This window comes from Littorina saxatilis, linkage group LG16 (assembly GCF_037325665.1).
Source record: "Littorina saxatilis isolate snail1 linkage group LG16, US_GU_Lsax_2.0, whole genome shotgun sequence".
Classification (NCBI taxonomy): Eukaryota; Metazoa; Mollusca; class Gastropoda; order Littorinimorpha; family Littorinidae; genus Littorina; species Littorina saxatilis.
This window is the reverse complement of record NC_090260.1, coordinates 42,779,292-42,798,085: the sequence shown is the minus strand read 5'-3', so window position 1 is coordinate 42,798,085 and position 18,794 is coordinate 42,779,292. Positions and strand designations below refer to the sequence as shown.

At 42.4% G+C, this 18,794-nt stretch overlaps 1 protein-coding gene across 4 annotated transcripts in view; it reads left to right on the top strand.

The window, feature by feature from the left end:
• The first annotated feature begins 474 nt into the window (after window positions 1-474).
• Window positions 475-18,794, top strand: part of LOC138949637 (zinc finger protein 665-like) — a 52,925-nt gene continuing 34,605 nt past the window's right edge. For 3 of the 4 annotated variants that reach the window (XR_011450376.1, XR_011450374.1, XR_011450375.1), the window contains exons 1-2: window positions 475-874; window positions 5,457-5,638. Coding sequence is in view for 1 of the 4 variants with exons in the window: in XM_070321428.1 (XP_070177529.1) it covers window positions 5,464-5,638 (175 nt within the window). In the remaining 3 variants the exon portion in view is untranslated. The remainder of the gene's footprint in view (window positions 875-5,456; window positions 5,639-18,794) is intronic. The other variant, XM_070321428.1, reaches the window with a different exon arrangement.

The window sequence follows — 18,794 nt, the reverse complement described above, 5'->3', positions numbered from 1 at the left end:
TTACTTGACCAAAATTTCAACCACTGAATTTGGTTGAAAAATGAGAGCGTGACAGTGCAGCCTCAACTTTCACGAAAAGCCGGATATGACGTCATCAAAGACATTTATCAAAAAAATGAAAAAAAGGTATGGGGATTTCATACCCAGGAACTCTCATGTCAAATTTCATAAAGATCCGTCCAGTAGTTTAGTCTGAATCGCTCTACACACACACAGAGACACACTCACTGACACACACACACGCACGCACGCACATACACCACGACCCTCGTCTCGATTCCCCCCTCTACGTTAAAACATTTAGTCAAAACTTGACTAAATGTAAAAGTGGAAATTGTGAATTGGGAAAGCTGATTCTATGACCATTTCCAAGTTCAAATGGCACCAGATGGCACCATTTTGCTTCTTTGGAGCAAACATTTTTCCGGGGAGGGGGGGGGGCATGCCCCCGAACATAATAACAAAAGACAGGGGTGGGACTCTTCCGCGAATCCGCGGATTTCCGTGGACACAACTTACGAATTCCGCTGGAGTAATCTATTTGTCCGCGTCAAATGATATTTAACGATTTTGTTCTCAAACGGCATTTATTTCTCAAACAGTTCGGAATCGTATTTGGTACAGTCTTCGCCTTTGCCTTTTCCGGTTTGCGAAACAAAATGGCGCACCGCAAAGACATTTAACATTGGATGAAAGTTTGAAAAACAAGTGGAGATGGGATTGGACAGGGGAGAAGGTTGATAAAGAACTTATTGGAGAATTCATCACAGTATCTATAACTTGTTGACTGAATGATATGGAGAGAAGTGAAGATGGAACAGAACACTGGGCTTGAGAGTAAATTGTGCTGACTGAAAACTCCTGATAACTAACAGTAAGTTTGAGCTTCAATGCATTAGGGCGTCACTTAGATCATACTATTGCCAGTATTGGATTATGGATACATGGTTCATTACGTAAATATGCACCATTACAATGTTACCCTTGTTGTGTGAAAGTGGTTTGTTTGTGTGGTTGAGGTTGTTTTGGGTTTGTTTGTTTTTGTGTGTGTGGGTGTTTTTTTTTGTTGGGGGGGGGGGGGGGAGGAGCGAGGAGAATGTCTTTTTTACCTGATCCAAACAAGTACGATTTTACTTTCAGAATGCACCAGATTGCACAGATTTTAATTTACCATTTAAAAAAAAAATCGAACCCCCCAAGAAAAAAGTGATTTCCTCTCTTTTCATCACAAGAGAGTCCCACCCCTGAAAAAACATAAAGTAACACACACAAAAACTGTTGCTGCAGAGAGTCCCATCCCTGAAAAAACATAAAGTAACACACACAAAAACTGTTGCTGCACGGCAGTTTGGAACACACTCAGGTGCGGATCAGTTGCTTTGTAAGGGGGGGGGTGCACTTTGAATCGAAAGTGAATGTGATGGGCGCGAAGCGCCTGAATGTGCTAGGGGGGTCCGGGGGCATGTGCCCCCTCCCCCCCCCGGAGCAAATAATTATTTGGCCTAAAGAAGCAAAATGGTGCCATCTGGTGCCATTTGAACCTAGATATTGTCATAGAATCAGTTTCCCAAATTTTTTTAATTTTTTTTCGTCTGCCCCTGACACTAAAACAACAAATGCAACATCCTCAATATACAATGTGCCTTGCTGAAAAAATGCTAGCTTTTAATTGTTAAACTTAAAGTGACTTTGTTTGTTTGTTTGCTTAACGCCCAGCCGACCACGAAGGGCCATATCAGGGCGGTGCTGCTTTGACATAGAACGTGCGCCACACACAAGACAGAAGTCGCAGCACAGGCTTCATGTCTCCCCCAGTCACATTATTCTGACACTGGACCAACCAGTCCTAGCACTAACCCCATAATGCCAGACGCCAGGCGGAGCAGCCACTAGATTGCCAATTTTAAAGTCTTAGGTATGACCCGGCCAGGGTTCGAACCCACGACCTCCTGATCACGGGGCGGACGCCTTACCACCAGGCCAACCGTGCCGGTCGTTAAAGTGACATCTTTTAGGTGTGTTACTGTTACTGTTAGTGTTAACAAAACCAATGTAATTTTGTCTTTTAAAGAAAAAGCAGAGAGAGCAAGCTTGTAGACAAAATAGTTTACGGTAAGTGAAGCTTTGTATACAGCAGTACATCGCTGAGAAAAAAATCTGCCTTTGTGTGCAGCTCATTGTAAACGTAACATCGATTGCGGCCCTATGCTCCACAGGGAGTCTACAGGAGTAAGTCAAAAGTCATTGTAAACGTAACATCGATAAGGCAGTTTATGTTGAAACATACGATCGACTGAATTATAAGTGAATAGGCCAATAATTCCCCTGCCATATTCAGCAAACAGATTGCTTTTGTAAGACGTAGTGGCTATACAGTAGAACAGTTTGCTTTTATAAGACGTAGTGGATATACAGTAGAACAGATTGCTTTTATAAGATGTAGTGGCTTTACAGTAGAACAGATTGCTTTTACGAGGTATGGTCCAAACAAAATGATCAAACCCTGATTATACAAGTCTCAGGCCACTGATCATCATTTGAAAGGCCAAACATTTAACTGGTATACCTTCAGAAGACAACGTTATTTGGTTACTACGTCATAAATGACGAGGTTTTAAAATACGTCACTTTTGGGTTGTGCTTCAAAACGGGTCTTTTGTCAAGCACCATGAAAATCTTCACTTCTTTGAAGAGTGTAGCTGGGTAATGGTAAAACGAAAATGTCTACAAAGCTGAAGAATTTTACATGAATCAAAGCTGTTCCATATTCGACAATCTGACAAAAGAAAAGGGAATTTGAAACTGGGGAAATGGGGAATAACTCTGACAACCCAAAAAGATTTCCGAAGAGTGCTTTAAACGAAAATAATGTAGCTGCTGTGTCAACATTTTAGAACTAAGATTAAAAAGTGTACATGCGGGTATAAAGAGCAAAACATCAACTTTCATATGGAACAATCCAGAGAGTTCTACTCAATGAATGATCTTCCGCTTCAAAAGCTTGCCGCAAAATGGGTGCCTCATTAGTTGACAGGGGAACGGAAGGAGCATCAGGGTCCTCTCGCACGCGATCTGCTCAACCGTTGTGAACCCAGTAGACCCAAATTTGTTATTACTGCAATCACTGATTATGAGACTTTGGTTTCCTTCTACTTTAGTGCCAGAAAACACAGAAACAAAGTGTGTCTAGACCAAAATGACGAGATGCATCAAATTTGTAAGCGACGTTTTTAAAGCAGAAACAGGGCTATTCGCTGTATTTTTCGACCACGAAGGTCCCGTTGCTGTCGATTTTTGTATTGCTACTAACAGCACAGTCATTGTCACATACTATGCAGAAACCATTTTACCCAAACTTATTCACGAGTTTGGCAGTCAGCGACCAAACTGCGAAACCCAGACTGCCCTTCTTCTTCATGAAAATGTCAGTCTCCACGAAAGAAGGGCCGTAACTCCATTCCTAAAAGACCAAATGATCTTATTTTTGCCTCACACTGTCTTCAGACCTGAGTACACCCCTTGAGATTTCCAGGCAAAATTGTATAGGCATAGATAAAAATGTCCACCAAATACCCGTGTGACTTGGAATAAAGGCTGTGAGAGGTGAATGCTCGCCCTAATAGGCTTGAGGTTTGCTTGAAGTTCTCTAAGCGCTTGAACATCAGACGTTTTGCGAACAAGTTTCACTGCACCCAGGACCTACAAAAAAGCCGTCAAATCAGAGCTGAAAAGCAACATCAAATAAGGCCACCTTAAGTCCTCTTCTGATTGGCTTAGACACTTGTGACTCTGCATCGATATCGGAGGAGAGTAGGTCTAATGACTGCTGTAATTTGGGCCAGATACGCCAAACGGTCTCTGCAAAAATCACATTTGATCATTTTGTTTGAATCATACCTTGTGTAAGACGTAGTGGCTATACAGTACAACAGATTTTATCCTACATACGTGAGGGAGACTATGCCCCACATGCCAAACTCCTACAATAACGCCAGATTCCTTCTGCTGTACTGAGATTTAGAAAATTGCTGCCGTGTTTTCGAAGCCAAAGGTAATATTTGACTAGAGCCGACTTGACGTCACTGATTGCAGTTGCACACAATACGCTAACGACTGCAGTAGCCTAGAATAAACTATTGAAGCGCCTGTATGGTTTACATATGTGCTAATTAGCCATGCAAGAGACCTGTATGCAGCATAAAATGGTGTTGAAGGCCATGGGGAGATTTATATAGCGCTTGAAGTTCTCTAAGCGTTTTACATATTAATTTCTGCCGTGTGAGATGGAATTTTTTACACAATATATCACGCATTCACATCGGCCAGCAAACCTCAAGCCTATTAGGGCGAGCATTCACCTCTCACAGCCTTTATTCCAAGTCACACGGGTTACGACGGGTATTTGGTGGACATTTTTATCTATGCCTATACAATTTTGCCAGGAAAGACCCTTTTGTCAATCGTGGGATCTTTAACGTGCACACCCCAATGTAGTGTACACGAAGGGACCTCGGTTTTTCGTCTCATCCGAAAGACTAGCACTTGAACCCACCACCTAGGTTCGAAAGGGGGCAGAAAATTGCTAACGCCTTGACCCAGGGTCGAACTCGCAACCTCTCGCTTCCGAGGCAAGTGCGTTTACCACTCGGCCACCCAGAGTCGGTTTCTATGACTTTTTGTGTGGAAAGCTTTGTTTCTTCGGGTTTCTATGACTTTTTTGTGAAAATCTTTACTCAGTCTGTAAACCTCCTGTAAGGCGGAGTGGGGCTTTAAACAAGACAGGCAAAGAAAACTGACTGTTTTGGAAGAAAATTGATTGTTTTCTTGACATATAAAATGACGGGCGCAGTGGCGGGATGGTAAGACGTCGGCCTCTTAATCGGAAAGTCGTGAGTTCGAATCCCGGCCGCGGCTGCCTGGTGGGTTAAGGGTGGAGATTTTTTCGATCTCCCAGGTCAACTTATGTGCAGACCTGCTAGTGCCTTATCCCCCTTCGTGTGTAAACGCAAATACAAGACCAAGTGCGCACGGAAAAGATCCTGTAATCCATGTCAGAGTTCGGTGGGTTATAGAAACACGAAAATACCCAGCATGCTTCCCCCGAAATCGGCGTATGCTGCCTGAATGGCGGGGTAGTCTTTCGGATGAGACGAAAAACCGAGGTCCCTTTGTGTACACTACATTGGGGTGTGCACGTTAAAGATCCCACGATTGACAAAAGAGTCTTTCCTGGCAAAATTGTATAGGCATAGATAAAAATAGATTGTACTCTCCAAGGAAAGATCGATGGGACGATCATTTGAAGGTGAGTGGGAAAACTTGTCTTGAGGCCATTTAGGGTTGAAAACTCTGCAGCGAATTACTGATATATAACGAACTAAAATGTATCTCCCTTGAGATTCGTTGTACCCGGACTCCACTGTACATGTACCACATTTTTTGTTCTTTTTCTACAGTAACGCCATGAACAGTGGGGAACCATCAAGGCCTTCATTAGTGACCAGACAGGTACATGCAGAAGCTTCTCACTGCAGCATGGAGGAAGGAGACACAGCAATTCTGTCTGACATCAAGATAGAGATTGATGTCGCAGAAGAGACACCGCAGTACTGGCACATGACGGAACCAGAGCCATACGGTAAGGTTAACCAAACCTCTCTAACACTAAAACAACAAATGCAACATCCTCAATATACAATGTGCCTTGCTGAAAAAATGCTAGCTTTTAATTGTTAAAGTAACATCTTTTAGGTGTGTTACTGTTAGTGTTGACAAAACCTATGAAAAGAGAATTTTGTCTTTTGAAGAAAAAGCAGAGAGAGCAAGCTTGTAGACAAAATAGTTTATGGTAAGTGAAGATTTGTATACAGCAGTACATCGCTGAGAAAAAAAATTCTGCCTTTGTGTGCAGCTCATTGTAAACGTAACATCGATAAGGCAGTTTATGTTGAAACATACGATCGACTGAATTATAAGTGAATAGGCCAATAATTCCCCTGCCATATTCAGCAGATTGCTTTTGTAAGACGTAGTGGCTATACAGTAGAACAGATTGCTTTTATAAGACGTAGTGGATATACAGTAGAACAGATTGCTTTTATAAGACGTAGTGGCAATACAGTAGAACAGATTGCTTTTTATTTTTTATTTTTTTATTCTCTTTATTTATATAGCGCCTTATCCGAAGTTCAAAGCGCTTTTACGAGGTATGATCCAAACAAAATGATCAAACCACGATTATACAAGTCTCAGGCCACTGATCATCATTTGACAGGCCAAACATTTAACTGGTATACCTCCAAAAGACAACGTCATTTGGTTACTACGTCATAAATGACGAGGTTTTAAAATACGTCACTTTTGGGTTGTGCTTCAAAACGGGGTCTTTTGTCAAGCACCATGAAAATCTTCATTTCTTTGAAGAGTGTAGCTGGGTAATGGTAAAACGAAAATGTCAACAAAGCTGAAGAATGTTACATAAATCAAATCTGTTCCATATTCGACAATCTGACAAAAGAAAAGGGAATTTGAAACTGGGGAAAAGGGGAATAACTCTGACAAGCCAAAAAGACTGCGGAAGAGTGCTTTAAACGAGAATAATGTAGCTGCTGTGTCAAACTTTAAGAACTAAGATTAAAATGTGTACATGCGGGTATAAAGAGCAAAACATCAACTTTCATATATAACAATCCAGAGAGTTCTACTCAATGATCTTCCGCTTCAAAAGCTTGCCGCAAAATGGGTGCCTCATTAGCTGACAGGGGAACGGAAGGAGCATCAGGGTCCTCTCGCACGCGATTTGCTCAACCGTTGTGAACCCAGTAGACCCAAATTTGTTATTACTGCAATCACTGATTATGAGACTTTGGTTTCCTTCTACTTTAGTGCCAGAAAACATAGAAACAAAGCGTGTCTAGACCAAAACGACGAGATGCATCAAATTTGTAAGCGATGTTTTTAAAGCAGAAACAGGGCTATTCGCTATATTTTTCGACCACGAAGGTCCCGTTGCTGTCGATCTTTTTATTGCTACTAACTGCACAGTCATTGTCACATACTATGCAGAAACCATTTTATCCAAACTTATTCACGAGTTTGGCAGTCAGCGACCAAACTGCGAAACCCACACTGCCCTTCTTCTTCATGAAAATGTCAGTCTCCACAAAAGAAGGGCCATAACTCCATTCTTAAAAGACCAAATGATCTTATTTTTGCCTCACACTGTCTTCAGACCTGAGTACACCCCTTGAGATTGCTGAACATACCCTCTTTGAACATCAGACGTTTTGCCAACAAGTTTCACTGCACCCAGGACCTACAAAAAAGCCGTCAAATCAGAGCTGAAAAGCAACCCCAAATAAGGCCACCTTAAGTCCTCTTCTGATTGGCTTAGACACTTGTGACTCTGCATCGATATTGGAGGAGAGTAGTTTTAATGACTGCTGTAATTTGGGCCAGATACGCCAAACGGTCTCTGCGAAAATCACATTTGATCATTTTGTTTAGATCATACCTCGTATAAGATGTAGTGGCTATACAGTAGAACAGATTTTATCCTACATACGTGAGGGAGACTATGCCCCACATGGAGTTGTTCCCCTTTACACCTGCCAAACTCCTACAATAACGCCAGATTCCTTCTGCTGTACTGAGATTTAGAAAATTGCTGCCGTTTTTTCGAAGCCAAAGGTAATATTTGACTAGAGTCGACTTGACGTCACTGATTGCAGTTGCACACAATACGCGAACAACTGCGGTAGCCTAGAATAAACTATTGAAGCGCCTGTATGGTTTACATATGTGCTAATTAGCCACGCAAGACCGTCGCGATATAACCTTGAATGGTTAAAAAAACGACGTTAAACACCAAATAAAGAAAGAAAGAAAGCCACGCAAGAGACCTGTATGCGTCATAAAATGGTGTTGAAGGCCTTATATAAATGTGTTTCGTCTGGTTTCTATGACTTTTTGTGTGAAAAGCTTTGTTTCTTCGGGTTTCTATGACTTTTGTGTGAAAAGCTTTGTTTCTTCGGGTTTCTATGACTTTTGTGTGAAAAGCTTTGTTTCTTCGGGTTTCTATGACTTTTGTGTGAAAAACTTTGTTTCTTCGGGTTTCTATGACTTTTGTGTGAAAAGCTTTGTTTCTTCGGGTTTCTATGACTTTTGTGTGAAAAGCTTTGTTTCTTCGGGTTTCTATGACTTTTGTGTGAAAAACTTTGTTTCTTCGGGTTTCTATAACTTTTGTGTGAAAAGCTTTGTTTCTTCGGGTTTCTATGACTTTTGTGTGAAAAGCTGTATTTCTTCGGGTTTCTACGACTTTTTTGTGAAAAGCTTTATTTCTTCTGGTTTCTATGACTTTTGTGTGAAAAGCTTTATTTCTTCGGGTTTCTATGACTTTTGTGTGAAATGCTTTGTTTCTTCGGGTTTCTATGACTTTTGTGTGAAAAGCTTTACTCATTCTGTGAGGCGGAGTGGGGCTTTAAACAAGACAGGCAAAGAAAACTGACTGTTTTGGAAGAAAATTGATTGTTTGTTTTCTTGACATATAAAACCTGTTCAGTATTTGCTGCTTCTTTCTGCTACAGTGAAACCCCCTTTTAAGACCTCCAAGAATCTGGAAAATCAGATCTTAACAAAATTTGGAAAATCAGGTCTTAATTTTGCAAGGCGAAATTACAACATTTAGTAAATCTGTCGAACCCACAGAATATAACTGCACGCACTGCAGTGTTTTCACCAGGACAAAACAGCTTCGTCAATCCACGCGGCAAGGAAGTCGCTCAATTTTTGCGTGCAGCACGAAGTAAACAGACATGCAAGAATAGCGAACTGCGGTAAGCAGGGAAGCGCGCTTTTATGTATTCTTTTTAACTGTCTGAGCTTGTTTTGAATACAAAATGTTATATTTATATGTTTTTGGAATCAGGAAATGATTAGGAATCAGATGAAATCATTTTTGGATCAATTTCTTGAATAATTATCGAAGTACTAATTAACCTATTTTTGAGTCACTTGAGAAAAAGTGACTCTATGTAATCGGTCAGTGTTAGTCTGTCCGGCCGGCCGGCCGGCCGTCCGGCCGGCCGGCCGTCCGGCCGGCCGTCCGTAGACACCACCTTAACGTTGGACTTTTCTCGGAAACTATCAAAGCGATCGGGCTCATATTTTGTTTAGTCGTGACCTCCAATGACCTCTACACTTTAACGATGGTTTCGTTGACCTTTGACCTTTTTCAAGGTCACAGGTCAGCGTCAAAGGAAAAATTAGACATTTTATATCTTTGACAAAGTTCATCGGATGTGATTGAAACTTTGTAGGATTATTCTTTACATCAAAGTATTTACATCTGTAGCCTTTTACGAACGTTATCAGAAAAACAAGGGAGATAACTAGCCTTTTCTGTTCGGCAACACACAACTTAACGTTGGGCTTTTCTCGGAAACTATAAAAGTGACCGGGCTCAAATTTTATGTGAACGTGACTCCCAGTGACCTCTACACTTTGACGTCTGCTTTGGTGACCTTTGACCTTTTTCAAGGTCACAGGTATGTCTTGAATTCTTCAGGTATGCATTGTGTTGTGAATAGCAATTTCTTCCTGTCCATCTGATGCCTCATATAATATTCAGAACTGCGAAAGTGACTCGATCGAGCGTTTGCTCTTCTTGTTGTTAATTGTGATCACATTTTAAGAGTAAACATGACATATGTACATATTTTTAGATTCAAAATTTGATGAAGAATATAATGCACTCAATTTTAAATCTGTTTGCGAAATATCGATTTTAATGACAACTTTAATGAGCCAACTCATTAATTAATTTTTAAGCCTCCAAGCTGAAATGCAATACCAAAGTCCGGCCTTCATCGAAGATTGCTTTTCCAAAATTTCAATCAATTTGATTGAACAATGAGGGTGTGACAGTGCCGCCTCAACTTTTACAAAAAGCTGGATATGACGTCATCAAAGGCATTTATCAAAAAAATGAAAAAAAATGTCTGGGGATATCATACCCAGGAACTCTCATGTAAAATTTCATAAAGATTGGTCCAGTAGTTTACTCTGAATCGCTCTACACACACACACACAGACACACACACACACACACACACACACAGGCACACACACACACACATACACACATACACCACGACCCTCGTCTCGATTCCCCGTCTTGATGTTAAAACATTTAGTCATTACTTGATTAAATGTAAAAAGGAGGGATTCTTAAAATGGGGGTAAATTGACAGAGGTTATGAGCAATAAGTCTGACAAAACAGGGTCTTAAAGGGGAGGGTCAGTCTAAAAAGAGGGTTCAACTGTAATAATAATAATAATAATAATAATAATACGAATATTTATAACGCGCACATATCTCACCAACAGGCGACTCAAGGCGCACATACACTCATTCACACACACTGTTATTAATTTTGTAAGAAGGCACATGCAATACATAGTGCTATGCAATCACACACTTACATAACACACATACATACAGCATCATCCTAATGTCACCATCCCAGTCTTCCACAAAACAATTAGTTAAATCTTGACTATATTTCAAAGGTGTATACATAGTTAGAAAACTTACCGCAATCAGTCTAAGATTATTGATGGCCGCAGGAGCGGTCATCTATTGGAATGCATTCGGAGAGGTGACATGTCTCGTTTTGTTACCGTTCTCACGAGATCAGTTACATTTCTCTCTCTCTCTCTCTCTCTCTCTCTCTCTCTCTCTCTCTCTCTCTCTCTCTCTCTCTCTCTCTCTCTCTCTCTCTCTCTCTCTCTCTCTCTGTATGTATGTCTTTGTCTGTGTCTCCCTCTGAGTCTCTCCGCTTCTGTCTTTCTATGTCTGTCTCTGTCTATGTGTGTGTGTCTCTCTCTCTCTCGCTCTCTCTCTCTCTCTCTCTCTCTCTCTCTCTCATCTGACTCCTGGCACACAGGTCAAAGCAGAGGTTAACTTGAGTGCACGTGTACCTAGCAGAAGGGGGGTGATTGAGGTCAGAAGTGGGGTAAAGCACTTTGGTCTTTAGTCTTTGGGTTATAGCTTTCAGTGGAGAAGATGCCAACATGAAATTGCACTATGCTCTACTATTTATGGTCCTTGTTTATCGGACACGAAGAAGGGAAGCTACAATCGCCCCAGGCCATATATACTCTTTGTTTCCTGAGCCTGGACCATTGAGACGGTTACCTCATAGATCTGTTCATTCTTCAGTTTGTCGGTGTCAAAAGTTATACCCCCATTCCACATGACCGTTCTTTGTCCCGTTCCCGTACCAACCAAGGAATGCTGCCACAACAATGGAACGCTGCACAAACGGCCGTTTTTTGGCATCTTTCAGCAGCGTCTGACCATAGTGGCAGCCGTCCTTGGTCGGTAAGGGAACGGGACCTAGAACGGATGTGTGGAATGCGGGTATGACAACTCAGTGTGTGAGAGCGCTACCGTTGCGTTACCGTTGTTTTTAAGTTCCTTAAACGATCCAAGCGTTCCGTTACCGATGGGTTGAGGTTCCATTACCATTCATTTTGGTCAGGAGTGGAACGGCTAAATATTTGAACATGCAGCCCAAACTCAGCCGTCCCTACCGACCCTACCGTTCAAAGCAGTTCCGTTAACGATCAGTTACGTTCATTGCGGTTCTGTCCCGATCCCTCCCGTGCCCGCACCGTTCCTTGGTTGGTACGGGAATGGGACCTAGAACTTGTGTGGAAAGGGGGTATAAGACTCGACCACTTGGCTTATGGTGGAGACAGCTGGAAGATCTCTGGATATAATTGAAGAGGAGTAGTCTTCCTTTTAGAAAATGTGTACTCTGCCTTGCAGATTACAAATTTGTGCTGTCAGGGCTGGGTAAAGGGAGTGGAGGGTAAGGGGGTGGGGGGTGGGTAAGCGAGGGGTAAGAGAGACGAAAGAGAAAACTGGACAGGGAAAAGTCACTGCCTGAAGTATTCAATAAAGCCACACACACAAAAAAGAAATTACCACATATGCAGGTTTTCAATTCATATTTTTGCAAAGTATCTGCACTAGCATGTGTGCCTCTGTGAGTATGCTCGTGGCTGCTTTCATGGGGTGCCTGTATCCTCAGGAATTTGAGGATTTCTTTTATCTCTCTTTTTCTGACACCGTTGATTTAATGTCATTTTTACAGGACAGTTTTTTTCCTTTTAGTTATAAGTTGTAGTAGTTTGACCTTATTGTTTTAGGACAAGTAGAGCTCGTTCACCAGTACAGTAGAACCCCCTGTTTACGACTTTGGAAAAACCTTGAAAATTAGGTCGTAAAAAGGGGGGGGGGGGGGTCCTAAAAAGAGGGTTTGAGTTTTTGGCCGGTCGGTCATGAATTTGGTTGCAGTGTATGTACTGTCATGTTTACACACAAACACACAGTTGCAGTTTACTGTCATATCAAAACACACACACACACACACACACACACACACACACACACACACACACACACACACACACACACACACACACACACACACACACACCCAAACACATTACAGCAGAACAACTTGAACTCAAATTTCAAAGAAAATTTACTCATGGCGTAATGCTCGCTCCCCGCTGAGTGAAGCACATTTGACATTGTTGCGCAACCAGTAAAATCCGAATGTCCTAACTCGATATAAAGCATAATGACTTTTCTCCCGAATCATCTTTCCACTCATATGAATGATTCGTCGCCTTGCATCGCTATAAACTTGACCACGATCGTTCAGGTCTTCGTACAGGCTCCTCTCTTTGCGTACTTTCGCTTCGCTATCCTTTCACACCATCTAGATAACACCGAGTCATTATCTTTGACGACACACAGGATTTTCCTATTCCCGACTCCCAAGGAAGTCGCCGCGGATTGCCACTTCGCTCGATTAGCGATTACTTTATTAGCTCTCTACTCAAGAGTCGGCGCTTTTCTTTTTCTTTCGCGAATCTTCGTTTGTCAACAAGACAGTCGTCGTGACAAGATAGCGTGCAGAAAAAAACCCGGATGTATCAGGATCTCGCGCGCGCGACATTTCGTTTTTATTTCTTCTTGCGATAGTTGGAGGAGCGAGAGCCGCCATGTTGTGTTTTCGTCTGCTCGAAATATGCGCAAAAGTCGTAAATCATCCCAAAAAGCTCAGTCTTAAGTCGTGTTTTGAGTCATTATCCTTGACGATACACAGGATTTGCGTCTTCCCGACTCCTAAGGAAGTCGCTGCGGATTCTATCGTGCGCGAGATTTACTTTTTTTTCGTCTCGCGATAGTTCGAGGAACAAGAGCCACCATGTATTGTTTTCGTCTGCTCGACTACAAATGCGCGAAAGTCGTAATTCATCCCCAAAAGCTTGGTCGTAAGTCGCGTTTTGGGGTGAGTCGTTCACTGGGGGTTCATTATATAGTAGAATGCATCCGTGGTAGCAAAATTGGTCGTAAAAAGGGGGTGGTCGTAAACAGGGGGGTCGCTAAGGGGGAGTTCTACTGTAGCAAAGACTCACTCAGTCCGTCAGTGTGCCAGAGTGTGTGTGATACCTCTGTCTGCAAAAGCATGTAGAAAAAGAAAGACAGAAGGACTGGGAAGAAAGACCATGTGATCTCCCTGACCAATCAGCAGTCGCTTATCCTAGGACAAGTGATCTCCCTGATCAATCAATGGTCGCCTACCATACAACCGTATAGTATGCTTGAAACACGTGTTCTAAACCGTGAGCGAAGAATCACCCGATAACTGCACGGTTTTCATGCTGGCACTTTCCACGTGCATCTTGTGATTTTTAACCAAAACTTTTCCCCGCAATGCCGTATACAGGCGCATTACGTTGCAATTTGAGAAAGCCGCCCAACAAAGAGTTTCTTTCTCAAACGTGTCTCTGAAATCGTGACAAACGCCATGGAACTAGAGTGGACAGGGATGAAAGCTTCGCGTTCCCTCCCTTTACTATACTTGGCAGAGTTCTTGAACCGGTGGTGTGGGATAAATGGGGTTAATCCCCTACCTTTCCCTTTCTTTGGAGGTGGCCAATCATCTTGCGTGGTTGTCATGCCTTTTTTGCTCACTTCCCCGTGAAGGGGCAGCCAAGTCCATGTTTTTTCGGGTCTCGCGCAAGATTTCACTTTTGAAAGAGATAGCTATGTTACTCTGCGTTTTTGTTTGTCGTTTATCGCGAAATTCAAAAAACAGATCAGCCGTCCCCGGTCATTTCTATTCAGCCATTTAGCTCTATTCTGTCACATGGTGACTGTCACACACACATATGCACACACACATATGCGCAGTCTGTCATCCACAAACTCACAGAATTTTCTCTCTCTCAAACTGTAAAAAGGTACAAAACACAATAAATGAAGTTTATACGTTTCTTGAACAAAACAAAACACGCAAAACTCACATTTACACATCAAATAACCCCAATCCCTTGCCAAAGATAATTAACGTTTACACTCTGATTACTCTCATTCACTCACATCAAATCTCTACCTCGCAACCACACCCTCTTGCTATCACTCCATCATACACTGAAATTACACTTCCTGCATGAGTTATTTTTAGGGGACGGATTTAGCGGAAGAGTTACCGTCCAGCAGGTCTGACAGTGACTTGAAGTGAAGCGAGATCCTGGGTTTAGATGCCCCGAAGACGAATGACGTCACGAGCGCAGAATGAGTCCCTGGCGAAGAGAGTCCATAGCAGCCCTCAGCTGTAGAACGAGTTCCATGCAAAGCAAGTCCATAGCAGCCCTCAACAGTAGAATGGCTTAGCTTGACTGGGCTGGCGGATCATCTCCATCACTCCTCGGCAAGAAAACCGCAACCTGAAATGGTTAGCATTGCTCTTAGTCCATGGTTAACTCACATCGCTTATCCGTTCCCATATATCAAACCCAATGCAGGAAAGAATGGACAAAGCCTCTATGACTCTCACACACTCGCACAAATACTTCATATGTTATGAACGTTCTACCAATTCATTACATGTTTAATAATTGGCAGAAGTTATGCAAACATGTAACACGAAAATAGCTTTCCGTCTTTTTACATACACAAGTTATCATAATGCACAGACCATATTCAAAATTGATAACTAACATAACTAACAATACTAATAAAACTAACCTTCTTTAAACGAAATACCTGACTGACTAGCCTGAACATATAAGAAACGCACAGACACGAAACAACAAACATGTACCACGCAAACAGCCTAAACTACACCGAAAACAATAGAAAAGAATTACGCACCACATCCTGGTTGCATGAAAGCATACACGAAATTCCCCTGTCAAATGAAGACAGCTCCCTTTTGCTCTATGAAAGCAAAAGTAACGTTCAAATGAAGAACGGATTCCAGTCTGGAACGCAGACTACTAGCCCTGTAAACGGCTACGGCAAGAATGAATAAAACTGACACACAACTGAATTTACTGCTCACAACAGCACACCTGAGATACACCCGTTTCACTAAAATTTAGAGAAAACCGTGCCGCACGAAAACTACGAGTGCTAGTCGTCTCACCTGGCAGGTAAACGACAGCACAAAGAACAGGCGCTTGCAATGATTGCATATAATACGAAATAATTACAGCTGCTTGTGACAGTGACACAGATATTGCGAACTGCCTGGTTCGAGTACTTCGAACATACTCGTCTCGCATTGCTCCGCCAGACCAGAAACTTATGTTCTTTTCGTTTAACACGGATAGAAGCAAATATATTGCAAAAACAGCGCTGGCTAGATGGGCTTCCACACTCATTTAACAAGCTTATGAGTGGTGGCAGTCAAACGGGGAGGGGGGGGAGGGAGGGGGGGACGTTCAGCCCTTCCTCTGCGTTCTCCTCGAACTCATGAGGCCAGAGCTTGGGCCGTTTCTTTGGCGGTTCTGCGATTAGGCAGAATCTCCGACGGATTCAGAGCGGTTGTGACAAACGGATTTGCACATAATGTATATTGGAGTTATGTGACGCAGGTGTACAAAGTTTCATGGGCCACGAACTTTGAGTAGGCACCGTACGGTGAAATATTGTCCGTACAGTGCAGTGATGTCACGTGTGAGATGTGACCAATCAGAGAAGAGTATTAACTGAGGTCGCGTGTTATAGACCGTAGGACAGGCAGAGCTTTGCAGACCATCGACAAGAGAAGACGGGTCTCTTACTGGGTAAAGTTTCTCACCGGGCGCTAGAGGTCGTTCGACTCGTGCCGCGGTATTGAATCGGTGGATTCAACTGCTGTGTTTACAGGTATTTATTGAATTGATATTTTGCTCGGAGATATTATTTTGCTCGGAAATATTGACTTGAGAAATGACCGGGAGAGTCATGTGTGAATTAGCTGAAAAGCGTGCGCGGTTGTCAGCCATTGTGGAAAAGGGAATGTTTACATGTTTTTCGGGAATGAAGTCGCTTATGAGTAAGCGGGTGTATATACTGTAACCGCATAAGTTAGTTGACGGTAGTGATAAAGAATGTCAGAAAAGTTTATTCAAGTATGGAGACTTATGGTAGTTTAAACTTGTGTATTTTAGCATCCCGGGCCGAGAGGGGTCGCGGAGTGGGGATACGTGACGGGAGGTTCCACCCTTACGTCCCGAGCCGTGAGCTGTGGGAGCGCAGGAGGGAGTCAGCGTGAAGCGCTGTAGAACGGGGACCCCGTCCCATTCCACCACGCGAAGACAGTTTGCGTGGGTGGGGTGGATCAGTACGTGCCACTGAATGTGTGAGTACGACTGGGAAAAGTAACCAGCGAGATAGCTGTGCGGAGATACGTTCCCCAAGTAAAGGAACACGAGACGTAGAGCGTCCGTGACTTTTTTGATCTGTGTGTAACAGAAATGAATATTGACAGAAGTATTGCTTGAGACAATGACTTCGTGTGTAGTGAGACAGACAGGGCTCTCACAGAACAAAGCTTGAAGTACTACGTGGGTGCACGTGAGTTATAGACTACACGAGAAAGTAACATGTGTGTATTTCTGTGCAGCTAGTTTTCTGTATGTTAACAGAAATAGAACTTCCTTGTTGAGTGAGAGTGATTTGTAGAATGAATGGGAAATAATATGTTTATGTTGTGTTATTGATTGTTTCAATAGAGGTACATGGGCAAAGGGCTGTAACCGTGTTCTTGTCTTTGTGCCTGGTTGGAGTGTTGTGTGTGTGTGTGTGAAGAATAGTTATATAGTAAACAGAGAGAAGCACGCACAATTTCTGATAGGAGTAAACATACAGACATGCACACATAAATTCCAGCCGTAACAGCGGTGTTTTGGATGTCTTAAGACGTCTTTGTTAAACTACTGTCTGCGGGATATCTCTAGTACCCGCCAGGATGGTAGTAGTTGCTTACCATGGTTGTAGCAGGCCGGATTCTTACCAGAAATTAAGTGAGTTTCCCGCCACCTTAAGTAGCAATCTGCTATATGTGAGTTGGCGTAAGAATATGTTATTTAATCAAAATTTTTTTTAAAAAAGTTCATTTAATTAATATACTTACCCAACTCACATAGTAAATACCCTCCCTACCTACCCTGCAAACGTTTTTAATGTTTTGAAGGTGGTGTTTCAGTGGGAATGATTATACCGGTAGTATGTCCAGCGCATGTGTGGGCTGCTGTTGAGGGGATGTAACTACCCTGGTCTTGACAACAAGACTTTGTTTTGTTTTGAGAGTTACCTCCCCCTGTTACCAGGGTCTGTACTTCAATGTCTAAGCATCAAACGGAAGTTAATGCTATTTATCCTACATACGTGAGAGAGACACCCGTGAGATAATAATCGTTCAAATCACATGTGTGTATATCAGGTAAATGAGGTCAAGTCGAGCAAGTCTGGCAGGGACCTGTTTTTTCACTGCTTATGATGCCAAAGTCACCGAGACAAACGTCATTATAGAAACACAAATTGCGCTCGCTGATTATCCTCGATGAATCTTTAGAACTAACACGTCACGCCACACTTTTAGAGTGACGTTTCTTTGCTTTGTTTGTTTGTTTGTTTATTTGTTGCTTAACGTCCAGCCGACTACGCAGAGCCATATCAGGACGATTCTTTGCTTTGACGTAATAGATTGCACAAGGCTTTTGAAGAGATAGAGGTTCCAAAACAAGTGTCTTCAATTTAGCTGCCTCGAATGCAGGACATTTTCAGTAAAATACACGTAAGTACAGTATGTAGGATAAACAGAATACTACATGGCTTTCTGTTTCGTACCAGATTTACACTCGTTGCTTTTTGAAATAGTGAACAGCTCGCTTTCGCTCGCAGTTCAATATTTAAAAAAACAACTGGTGTAAATCTGGTACAACACAGCAAGCCATGTAGTATTCTCTATATATGTGAGTTGGGTAAGTATATTAATTAAATGAAAATTTATTTGTGAAATTTTCGATTTATTACTGTACATAGAGACGCTTCATTCTTCTTTGCACTCCGGTGCGCAAGTGAGACCGGCCGCCAGGGCGCTCCCAAAGAGCAACTCCCTGCCGCACAAGGAAGTTCGCGTATAGCGGCTGCTGTCGGCTGTGTTTATATCACGTTTGTATCAACATACTATCTGTTCTGTCCGGCTGACAGTGCTGCAAAAAGTAACTGAATGAAAAAAATATGTTTGGTTTGTGAACATCCTTTTTGACTCACATGCGAAGCAAAAGTGAGTCTATGTACTCACCCGAGTCGTCCGTCCGTCCGTCCGGCCGTCCGTCCGGAAAACTTTAACGTTGGATATTTCTTGGACACTATTCAGTCTATCAGTACCAAATTTGGCAAGATGGTGTATGATGACAAGGCCCCAAAAAACATACAT